Source organism: Haliotis rufescens, unplaced genomic scaffold, assembly GCF_023055435.1.
Source record: "Haliotis rufescens isolate VD_foot unplaced genomic scaffold, xgHalRufe1.0.p SCAF_26, whole genome shotgun sequence".
Classification (NCBI taxonomy): Eukaryota; Metazoa; Mollusca; class Gastropoda; order Lepetellida; family Haliotidae; genus Haliotis; species Haliotis rufescens.
The window spans coordinates 6,017,501-6,030,000 of NW_025963957.1; the positions used below are offsets into that span (position 1 = coordinate 6,017,501).

General features: G+C 47.8%; 1 protein-coding gene and 2 non-coding genes across 3 annotated transcripts in view; 2 read left to right on the forward strand and 1 right to left on the reverse strand.

Moving 5' to 3' along the window:
- Positions 1–11,494, forward strand: part of LOC124147332 (protocadherin Fat 1-like) — a 159,776-nt gene extending 148,282 nt beyond the window's left edge. Inside the window, exons 79-82 of the mRNA XM_048402375.1 lie at positions 4,717–4,890; positions 5,628–5,883; positions 7,555–7,848; positions 10,914–11,494. Of these exons, the coding sequence (XP_048258332.1) occupies positions 4,717–4,890; positions 5,628–5,883; positions 7,555–7,848; positions 10,914–11,410 (1,221 nt within the window). The 3' untranslated portion in view covers positions 11,411–11,494. The remainder of the gene's footprint in view (positions 1–4,716; positions 4,891–5,627; positions 5,884–7,554; positions 7,849–10,913) is intronic.
- A 474-nt stretch (positions 11,495–11,968) lies between these two features.
- On the reverse strand, positions 11,969–12,040 carry Trnac-gca. Its single transcript has one exon. It is a non-coding gene; the product is annotated as a tRNA-Cys (tRNA).
- A 335-nt stretch (positions 12,041–12,375) lies between these two features.
- On the forward strand, positions 12,376–12,459 carry Trnal-cag. Its single transcript has one exon. It is a non-coding gene; the product is annotated as a tRNA-Leu (tRNA).
- Positions 12,460–12,500: the final 41 nt, after the last annotated feature.

Here is a 12,500-nt window from a genome sequence, read left to right on the forward strand (position 1 = left end):
CCTCTCCTCTCCTCTCCACTCCACTCCACTCCACTCCACACCACTCCACTCCACTCCACTCCACTCCACTCCACTCCTCTCCACTCCTCTCCTCTCCTCTCCACTCCACTCCACTCCACTCCACTCCACACCTCTCCTCTCCTCTCCACACCACACCACACCACACCACACCACACCACTCCACACCTCACCACTCCACACCTCACCGCACCGCTCCGCTCCACTCCACTCCACTCCACTCCACTCCACACCTCTCCTCTCCTCTCCTCTCCTCTCCACTCCACTCCACTCCACTCCACACCTCTCCTCTCCTCTCCTCTCCTCTCCTCTCCTCTCCTCTCCTCTCCTCTCCACTCCACTCCACTCCCGTCCACTCCACTCCACTCCACTTCTGTCTGCTCTGATCAGTCTCCTCAAAACTAACCTCTTCTCCCCCCTCTCCACTCCCCTCCACTCCACTCCACTCCACTCCACACCACACCACACCACACCACACCACACCACACCACACCACACCACACCACACCACACCACACCACACCACACCACACCACACCACACCACACCACACCACACCAATCCTCTCCACTCCACTCCAATCCACTTCTGTCTGCTCTGATCAGTCTCCTCAAAACTCCACTCTTCTCCCCCCTCTCCGCTCCCCTCCCCCCCTCTCCGCTCCACTTCACTCCACACCACACCACACCACACCACACCACACCACACCACACCACACCACACCACACCACACCTCACCAATCCTCTCCACTCCACTCCACTCCACTCCAATCCACTTCTGTCTGCTCTGATTGTCTCCTCAAAACTCCACTCTTCTCCCCCTCTCAACTCCGCTCCGCTCCACTCCACTCCACTCCACTCCACTCCACTCCACTCCACTCCACTCCACTCCACTCCACACCTCACCAATCCTCTCCACTCCACTCCAATCCACTTCTGTCTGCTCTGATCGTCTCCTCAAAACTCCACTCTTCTCCCCCTCTCCACTCCGCTCCACTCCACTCCACTCCACACCTCACCACACCACTCCACTTCACTCCACACCTCACCACTCCACATCTCACCACACCACTCCACTCCACTCTACTCCACACCTCACCACACCACTCCACTCCACTCCAAACCTCACCACTCCACACCTCACCACACCACACCACACCACTCCACTCCACTCCACTCCACTCCACTCTACTCCACACATCTCCTCTCCACTCCACTCCACTCCACACCACACCACTCCACTCCACTTCTGTCTGCTCTGATCGACTCCTCAAAACTCCACTCTTCTCCCCCCTCACCACTCCACTCCACTCCACTCCACTCCACTCCACTCCACTCCACTCCACTCCACTCCACTTCTGTCTGCTCTGATCGTCTCCTCAAAACTCCACTCTTCTCCCCCTCTCCACTCCGCTCCACTCCACTCCACTCCACACCTCACCACACCACACCACTCCACTTCACTCCACACCTCACCACTCCACACCTCACCACACCACTCCACTCCACTCTACTCCACACCTCACCACACCACTCCACTCCACTCGACACCTCACCACTCCACACCTCACCACACCACACCACTCCACTCCACTCCACTCCACTCCACTCCACTCCACTCCACTCCACTCCACTCCACTCCACACCTCTCCTCTCCTCTCCACTCCACTCCACTCCACTCCACTCCACACCTATCCTCTCCTCTCCTCTCCTCTCCTCTCCTCTCCTCTCCTCTCCTCTCCTCTCCTCTCCTCTCCACTCCACTCCACTCCACTCCGCTCTACTCCACTCCACTCCACTCCACTCCACTCCACTCCACTCCACTTCTGTCTGCTCTGATCAGTCTCCTCAAAACTAACCTCTTCTCCCCCCTCTCAACTCCCCTCCACTCCACTCCACTCCACTCCACACCACACCACACCACACCACACCACACCACACCACACCACACCACACCACACCACACCACACCACACCAATCCTCTCCACTCCACTCCACTCCACTCCACTCCACTCCAATCCACTTCTGTCTGCTCTGATCAGTCTCCTCAAAACTCCACTCTTCTCCCCCCTCTCCACTCCCCTCCCCCCCTCTCCGCTCCACTTCACTCCACACCACACCACACCACACCACACCACACCACACCACACCACACCACACCACACCACACCACACCACACCACACCACACCACACCACACCACACCACACCACACCTCACCAATCCTCTCCACTCCACTCCAATCCACTTCTGTCTGCTCTAATTGTCTCCTCAAAACTCCACTCTTCTCCCCCTCTCCACTCCGCTCCGCTCCACACCACACCACACCACTCCACTCCACTCCACTCCACTCCACTCCACTCCACACCTCACCAATCCTCTCCACTCCACTCCAATCCACTTCTGTCTGCTCTGATCGTCTCCTCAAAACTCCACTCTTCTCCCCCTCTCCACTCCGCTCCTCTCCACTCCACTCCACTCCACACCTCACCACACCACTCCACTTCACTCCACACCTCACCACTCCACACCTCACCACACCACTCCACTCCACTCCACTCTACGCCACACCTCACCACACCACTCCACTCCACTCCAAACCTCACCACTCCACACCTCACCACACCACACCACTCCACTCCACTCCACTCCACTCGACTCCACTCCACTCCACTCCACACCTCTCCTCTCCACTCCACTCCACTCCACTCCACTCCACTCCACACCACACCACACCACACCACTCCACTCCACTCCACTCCTGTCTGCTCTGATCAACTCCTCAAAACTACCCTCTTCTCCCCCCTCTCCTCTCCCCTCCACTTCACTCCCCTCCACTCCACTCCACTCCACTCCACTCCACTCCACTCCACTCCTGTCTGCTCTGATCGACTCCTCAAAACTACCCTCTTCTCCCCCCTCTCCACTCCCCTCCACTTCACTCTCCTCCACTCCTCTCCACTCCACTCCGCTCCACTCCACTCCACTCCACTCCGCTCCGCTCCGCTCCACTCCACTTCACTCCACACCTCACCACTCCACACCTCACCACACCACTCCACTCCACTCTACTCCACACCTCACCACACCACTCCACTCCACTCCACACCTCACCACTCCACACCTCACCACACCACACCACTCCACTCCACTCCACTCCACTCCACTCCACTCCACTCCACTCCACTCCACTCCACTCTACTCCACACCTCTCCTCTCCACTCCACTCCACTCCACACCACACCACTCCACTCCACTTCTGTCTGCTCTGATCGACTCCTCAAAACTACCCTCTTCTCCCCCCTCTCCACTCCCCTCCACTTCACTACCCTCTTCTCCCCCCTCTCCACTCCCCTCCACTACACTCCCCTCCACTCCTCTCCACTCCACTCCACTCCACTCCACTCCACTCCACTCCTGTCTGCTCTGATCGACTCCTCAAAACTACCCTCTTCTCCCCCCTCTCCACTCCCCTCCACTTCACTCCCCTCCACTCCTCTCCACTCCACTCCACTCCACTCCACTCCACTCCACTCCACTTCTGTCTGCTCTGATCGACTCCTCAAAACTACCCTCTTCTCCCCCCTCTCCGCTCCCCTCCACTTCACTACCCTCTTCTCCCCCCTCTCCACTCCCCTCCACTTCACTCCCCTCCACTCCTCTCCACTCCACTCCACTCCACTCCACTCCACTCCACTCCACTCCACTCCACTCCTGTCTGCTCTGATCGACTCCTCAAAACTACCCTCTTCTCCCCCCACTCCACTCCCCTCCACTTCACTCCCCTCCACTCCTCTCCACTCCACTCCACTCCACTCCACTCACTCCACTCCACTCCACTCCACTCCACTTCTGTCTGCTCTGATCGACTCCTCAAAACTACCCTCTTCTCCCCCCTCTCCACTCCACTCCACTCCACACCTCACCAATCCTCTCCACTCCACTCCAATCCACTTCTGTCTGCTCTTATCGTCTCCTCAAAACTCCACTCTTCTCCCCCTCTCCACTCTGCTCCACTCCGCTCCACACCTCACCACACCACTCCACTCCACTCCACACCTCACCACTCCACACCTCACCACACCACTCCACTCCACTCCACTCCACTCCACTCCACTCCACTCCACTCCACACCTCTCCACTCCCCTCCACTCCACTCCACACCACTCCACTCCACTCCACTCCACTCCACTCCACTCCACTCCACTCCACTTCTGTCTGCTCTGATCGACTCCTCAAAACTACCCTCTTCTCCCCCCTCTCCACTCCTCTCCACTCCACTCCAATCCAATCCACTCCACTCCTCTCCACTCCAATCCAATCCAATCCACTCCACTCCACTCCACTCCACTCCACTCCACTCCACTCCACTCCACTCCACTCCACTTCTGTCTGCTCTGATCGACTCCTCAAAACTACCCTCTTCTCCCCCCTCTCCACTCCCCTCCACTTCACTCCCCTCCACTCCACTCCACTCCACCCACTCCACTCCACTCCACTCCACTCCACTCCACTCCACTCCACTCCACTCCGCTCCACTCCACTCCACTCCACTCCACTTCTGTCTGCTATGATCGACTCCTCCAAACTCCACTCTCACAGGATGCACATACTGCAGTACATTATGCAGTCTAAGGGTTTGAAACCAGTGTACAACCATCATCAGCGTGGGAACTGATTGCTTCCTTGTGTATCAGGACAGGAATATAAGTGTGATAGACCGAGATGCGACAGAGATTCACCGGGACTTCGTGGTAGAGCTGGAAGGATATGCCAGCAAGTTCTTCCGATACATCCCAGCCACAGGCCAGCTGGCAGTCAGAACCCCTGGCTCTATTGACAGAGAGTTTAACGAGGCATTTGAAATGAAGGTAAGTTGGAGTGAGTGAGGAGTTTTTGTGCCACTTTTAGCAATATTCCAGCAATATCGCAGCAATTCCAGAAATGGGCTTCACCCTTTGTACACATGTGAGGAATTACGTTTTAGGTGTGACAAGCGAAAGCTTCAACCACTTGTCTTTCCCAGGTAATTTGGAAGAGATGGGTTGGGTCTCTAAAATATCCTACTGATAGCTATGTCAGGAATATTCATATGATTCTGTTAATGTTGCTTCAAAGATTTTGCTCTGGAGGTGTGCAATGTTTGTATAAAGAAAATATTTGTACAAACCTCCAACTGAATAATGGGAGTCAAGACATGAAGACCTGTGAAGATCTGGGGTAGAATAGGTCGTCAGAAACCCATGCTTGCCGTAAAAGGCGACTATGCTTGTAGTAAGAGGCGGCTAACGGGATCGGGTGGTCAGGCTCGCTGACTTGTTTGATGTATGTCATCGTATCTCAATTGCGTGGATCGATGCTCATGATATCAATCACTGGATTGTCTGGTCAAGACTCGATTATTTATACAGACCACCGTGATATAGCTGGAATATATCTGAGTGTGGCGTAAAACAACCAACCAACCAACCAACCAACCAACCACTGTAAAAGTGCAATCTTGAACATGACGTTAAGCCTGATTTCACCTCCCCCACCACCTAAACTTTCGATTTAGTGAACATACCAGCAGATATCCTTGATAAAGCTTCTCCTTGACTTGCCCCAGATCGTGGCCAGAGATCGCAGCTTCAGCTGGCTATCTTCCACTGCTACCCTACGCATAGATGTTGCCGATAGCAATGACAATTACCCAGAATTCCTTGAGACAACCTTCACCTTCACACTACCTTCTGTAGTCAATGCTGGGGACGTTGCTGGGAAGGTTGTAGCCAGGGACATCGACGCCACGGAGCCCAACAACAAGATGCTCTATCTTCTACAGGACAACCCTCTGGGAAAGTTTAAGCTTGATATCAACACAGGTGGGAATTTTTTAGTTATGTCACTTTTATGTCAGTTTTGTCGATCTTTCTTTGCTGTTTTTTGTCATAACAAATGAAACAAAAGATTTCTCTGTGACTACAGTAAAGCGTGGGTGCAGGTGGCCCAGTCATCATAAGTGCTGCAGTTAACTGTGCTGAGTTGCATCCCTTAGGCATGCCAGAAAGTTAAGAGTGTTGGTTCGAATACCAGATTCATCCCGATTATGTTTCCACATTTCTGTCAGCACCATCTTGTGTTCATGTGTTTCACCAAGTGGTAAACATGTCAGACCTGTGTACCAGGGTGTGGAGTCATCCCACAGATGACATCCTTACCTTGTCAGCTTGCTGACGGGGTTAACCTCTTTGGTCATGTGGATAAAGTCAGAAGGTCCATGGGTCGAATCCCAACACGGGACTCGGAAATTTTATGGCCTCTACATTGGCGCCCAACATGGGGCTGAGAAACGTGCGACAAAGTGTACCTATACCTGGCCTGATGAAACACAGTAAACTCCTATTTTCATTTAGACAGTTAAATACATATATACCCAAAACAAGTTAAAGATCACTCACAATCGGAAGGCAATACCCACCAGCCATGACAGATTAACTATACTCATATGAACACATTGAGTGTTCTTTAACTTCTTTTTTAAACAGTAGTATACATAAAATCATTCACACAAGAAAAATCACTAGCTCAGAAAATGTTGATAACTATTGATACAGGGGGCACGGGTGGCCCAGTCGTCTAAGGTGTCACAATTCGCTGTGCAGAGTTGCGTCCCTTGGGCAAGCCAGAAACCTATGAGTGTGGGTTCAAATCCCGGTTCACCCCGATTATGTTTCTAGGTTTGTCAGTAAATGGTAAACGTCTTAGACCTGCATCACTTCGGGCTTTCCTCCCACATTAAGCTTATCATATTACTTATGTGTTATAACTGTTCACATTCAGAGGTCACATTACTGCACAACACTGTGTTGGTTATGGGACAGGTTTTGGAACAACAGCCTTACAAACACTGATGATAAGTTTTCTGTTTTCAATTGTTCAGTCAAATGTATGTTGACATAACCTGATTATGTTAATAGAATTGCCAATAGTTTGAAGACAATGATTCAGCTGGTGGTGAGCTCAGTAGGGTATATCGAGGAGCCGTTGAGATTCCATGCATCTGAAGTCACATTATTCAAACACAGCCTCTAGCCTCCTCATCCCAGCCTAGTTGTTAAAGCGTTCGATCGTCACGCCTAAGACCCAGGTTCTATTCCCAACATGGGTACAATGTGTGAAGCCCATTTCTGGTGTCCCCTGCTGTGATGTTGCTGGAATTTTGCTAAAAGTGGCGTTAAACCTCACTCACTCACTCACTCACTCACTCACTCACTCACTCACTCACTCACTCACTCACTCACTCACTCACTCACTCACTCACTCACTCACTCACTCACTCACTCACTCACTCACTCACTCTTGATACAGCCCAGTTGACATTATGTAAATACTTGTGTTCATCATCAGGCCCTATTCCACAAATCGATATGAGAGCTAGGACAATTATAACTGCTTTTCTTTAACATAAACTTATAGTAGTTGTAGAGCATAGATCACCCTGTGCAACTGAGCCCATGGCTGGTACACGTCAGACTGTTTCTGATACATTACAGGAGACTTGATTCTGCTGCCAAGTTTCTTCTCCAAGCCTCGCAAGGATGTGTACAGGGTGACTGTGGAGGCTCGAGACCTCGGCTTCCCCTCGCGCAAAGCTCAGACCAAGGTCATAGTCCGAGCACCCTACTTCGACTTCAACGACCATCCCCCTGATTTCAAAGGGGAGACGATGTTTGTAACGCGGGAGGAGATTGCAGTGGGAGCAGTTGTTGGTCGCTTGAATGTTGTGGATGCGGACAAGGATGGGAGCAGTGGTGTGATGCTGGAGGTTCTACACACTGGCACCACAGGTAGGCCGAGTTGCTTGATATATCGTCTGCTAAGCTAGTTCAACTGCGCATATCGGAAGTGGGGCTCCTGGGAAAATCTTGTGTTGTGAAAAAGTGTGTGAGCATGTGCCGGCCGGCGTGACAGGTTGTTTTTGTGTGAGTGGTGTAAGCTGAGGAAGAATAAAGAGAAGCAAAGTGTCTACAGCGGTTGGTTTTGGTTATCAGACTGGCATTAACAGTTGGTGCTGCATACATCTTCCTGAGGCAGGGGAGTTAAGTGACGGTAAAAGTCCAGTTTCAACCCTTCCCGAACGAGGGATGGATCGATCGTAGCGCCACCAGTGGCTAATATGAGTTATGTCCCTTCTATGTCCCTCCTATTGCATTTGCTTCCTACAAAATGGTGGCACCCAGTCAACATGATCTTATTGATAATCAAGATCTATATTGTAATAAATAGGGCATCTAATCCCTTTAGCTTCTTGAAAAAATGTGAAAAAAATCACATTATCTGTTTTCACAGATTCCTGCAATTGTTTGTTTGTTTGTGCTGCATAGTGCTCCACAGATCAGCAGGACTTGTTTGTTTGTTTGTTGGTGTTGCAAAGTTCTTCACGGGTCAGCGTGACTTGTTTGTTTGTGTGTTGGTGTTGCAAAGTTCTTCACAGGTCAGCAGGACTTGTTTCTTTGTTTGTTTGTTGGTGCTGCACACTGCCTGAGATCAGCAGGACATGCATGTTTGTTTGTTTGTTCATGGCTGAAAAATTAATCAACATTTGCTAGGCTAAAGTCTTCCATTAACATTCCATTAACATTTGCTAGGCTAAAGTCTTCCATTAACATTCCATTAACATTTGCTAGGCTAAAGTCTTCCATTATCATTCCATTAACATTTGCTAGGCTAAAGTCTTCCATTAACATTCCATTAACATTTGCTAGGCTAAAGTCTTCCATTATCATTCCATTAACATTTGCTAGGCTAAAGTCTTCCATTAACATTTGCCAGGCTAAAGTCTTCCATTAACATTTGCCAGGCTAAAGTCTTCCATTAACACTTGCCAGGCTAAAGTCTTCCATTAACATTTGCCAGGCTAAAGTCTTCCATTAACATTTGCCAGGCTAATGTCTTCCATTAACATTTGCTAGGCTAAAGTCTTCCATTAACATTCCATCAACATTTGCTAGGCTAAAGTCTTCCATTATCATTCCATTAACATTTGCTAGGCTAAAGTCTTCTATTAACATTTGCCAGGCTAATGTCTTCCATTAACATTTGCCAGGCTAAAGTCTTCCATTAACATTTGCCAGGCTAAAGTCTTCCATTAACACTTGCCAGGCTAAAGTCTTCCATTAACATTTGCCAGGCTAAAGTCTTCCATTAACATTTGCCAGGCTAAAGTCTTCCATTAACATTTGCTAGGCTAAGTAATGACAACTTATTAGGAACTGCCTCAGTTTAGTGGGCATCCGGCTGAATCCTTGTTTGTTTGTTTGTTTGTCAGTTAGTTCAACAATGGTAGAAAATTCAATATGGGTATTCATTTGTAGTAATTATGGTGCTATGCAGGAGTGACTGGATTGCCTAATAGTTAGAGCATTGGCTCATGATGCTTAGGTCCCTGGTTCGATACCCTTCATTGGTAATATGTGTGAAGTTCATTCTTGGCTGGAATATTAAAGAATGGATTTAATAGTGTTTGTGTTTATGGAGATATAAACGTAAAAAAACAGTGTGTAAATCCGCTTACTCTTCCATTAACAACAATGTTAGTCTTCCATTAATAACACTGTTAGTCTTCTGTTAATGACACTGTTAGTCTTCTATTAATAACACTGTTAGGCTTCTGTTAATACCACTGTTAGTCTTCCATTAATAACACTGTTAGTCTTCTGTTAATAAGAATGTTAGTCTTCCATTAACAATACTGTTTGTCTTCTGTTAATAACAATGTTAGTCTTCCATTGATAACACTGTTTGTCTTCCATTAATAACACTGTTAGGCTTCTGTTAATACCACTGTTACTCTTGGGGCGGTCGGGTTGCCTAGTGGTTAAAGCGTTCGGTCGTCACGCCGAAGACCCGGGTTCGATTCCCGACATGGGTACAATGTGTGAAGCCCATTTCTGGTGTCCCCCGCCGTGATATTGCTGGAATATTGCTAAAAGCGGCGTAAAACCATACTCACTCACTCACTCACTGTTACTCTTCTGTTAATAACACTGTTTGTCTTCTGTTAATACCACTGTTAGTCTTCCATTGATAACACTGTTTGTCTTCCATTATTAACACTGTTACTATTCTGTTAATACCAGTTAATCTTCCATTGATAACACTTTTAGTCATCCATTAATAACAATATTAGTGTTCTGTTAATACCACTGTAAGTGTTTGTGTTTATGGAGATACAAAAGTACAAAAAACAGTGTGCATAGTGTGTAAATCCACTTACTCTTCCATTAACAACACTCTTTGTCTTCTGTTAATAACACTGTTAGTCTTCTATTAAAAGTAGTGTTAGTCTTCCATTAATAATGCTGTTAGTCTTCTGTTAATGACACTGTTAGTCTTCCATTAATAACAGTTAGTCATCCATTAATGACACTGTTAGTCTTCTGTTCATAACACTGTTAATCTTCTATCAATAGTAGTGTTAGTCTTCCATTATTAACACTCTTTGTCTTCTGTTAATAACACTGTTAGTCTTCTATTAAAAGTAGTGTTAGTCTTCCATTAATAACGCTGTTAGTCTTCTGTTAATGACACTGTTAGTCTTCCATTAATAACACTGTTAGTCTTCTGTTAATAACACTGTTAGTCTTCTATTAATGGTAGTGTTAGTCTTCCATTATTAACACTGTTAGGCTTCTGTTAATAAAACTGTTAGTCTTCCATTAATAACACTGTTAGGCTTCTGTTAATACCACTGATAGTCTTCCATTAATAACACTGTCAGTCTTCTATTCATAGTAGTGTTAGTCTTCTGTTAATAGCACTGTTTTATCTCATCTGTTAATACCACTGTTTTATCTCATCTGTTAATACCACTGTTTTATCTCATCTGTTAATAACACTGTTTCTCTTCCAGTGCCTTTCAAGGTGGAAGCTGACGGTGCCATCACGTGCTCAGAACGTATAGATCGAGACCTTGGACCCAAATATTACACCTTCAAAGTCCGAGCAACAGACACAGGAACACCTCCATTCAATGTCACCAGAGATATTAGTGTTATCGTTGATGACATCAACGACAATCCACCCAAATTTCCTCTGCCAAAATACAAACACATGGTGTCGGATATCTTCCCACCCCGAACAGTAGTGGCGACTCCCTTTGCGTTTGACAATGTGGATGAGCGAGACTCTGTGTACCATTACACAATGAAAGGGGATGACCAGGGCTATTTTCATATCAATGAAAAAACAGGGGTCGTTGTCACCACTGATATGGCCTCGACCCTTGACCCTCAGACTATGACATACCAGATCGAGGCTGTAGATCTGTATAATAAATCACTCAAGGCTGTAACAGAGCTTGTGATTCAGGTGATCGAATCTGCGAAGCCATCTAATGCTACCTGTTAATGGGTACAATTGTTTGAAGCAAATTGTAAATTATGTCTATTGTTGATTGAGCAATGAATAAATTAATATTTTTGTGAAAAACTTTGTGAATATTCATGTAAATAATTCACAGAAAGAGTCTAGTGGAAAGAGTGTATTTGAGAGCGGGAGCACACACACACACACACACACACACACACACACACACACACACACACACACACACACACACTGTTTTGTCCCTCTTTGAAATGTCACCGACGAACATCACGACCATTTCTGACAACTGTTTTGTCCCTCTTTCAAACGTAACCGATTCGGCATTGTTTCTCAATCCGCGAACATCACGACCATCCCATGCAGTCAGAATTAGCTGGCTGTGAATTAACGTTTCCATTTTGTTTTTGTGGATGCATAGTCAAAAGTTGGAATCGTGTCTAATTAGCTGCACACTTTATGTACTGTACAGACGCTCTCTGTCAAAAGTGGGATTGTCTGTGTCAGGTATGTTGCCACAGGTATTGGAGTGTGACTTCCTTGTGCCTTTGCTGATGACGATTTTATCCAAAAATCGTATAGAGGGGGCACCCGGGATCGAACCGGGGACCTCTCGATCTGCAGTCGAATGCTCTACCACTGAGCTATACCCCCGACACATATGTTACTAGGATAAATACATGTACTGAGAATACACTGATCGCATCCAACACCAGCAAAATATTGGGGCTCCAACCTTTTTAATCGTCCTATTTCTTACTGGCACATGGAGGTCTGGTACAGTCAGCTGTCGTTGACTTAAATACAATGAACCTTTCACGGTACATTCTTTGAAGTATATATGTGCAGTGTGTCCGCTTTTTGAGAGGTCCAAACTGAGTTATTACCTAAATTATCTTCAATGAGGCTGGAGTGCCTTTTTCGGATCCAAAGCAGTTGATATCTCTCTCACTGCTATACTGTATAGACGTGCGTACAGTTTGCCAGCAGTCAGGATGGCCGAGCGGTCTAAGGCGCTGCGTTCAGGTCGCAGTCGGGTTCTCCCGGCGTGGGTTCGAATCCCACTTCTGACAACTGTTTTGTCCCTCTTTCAAACGTCAACGATTCGGCATTG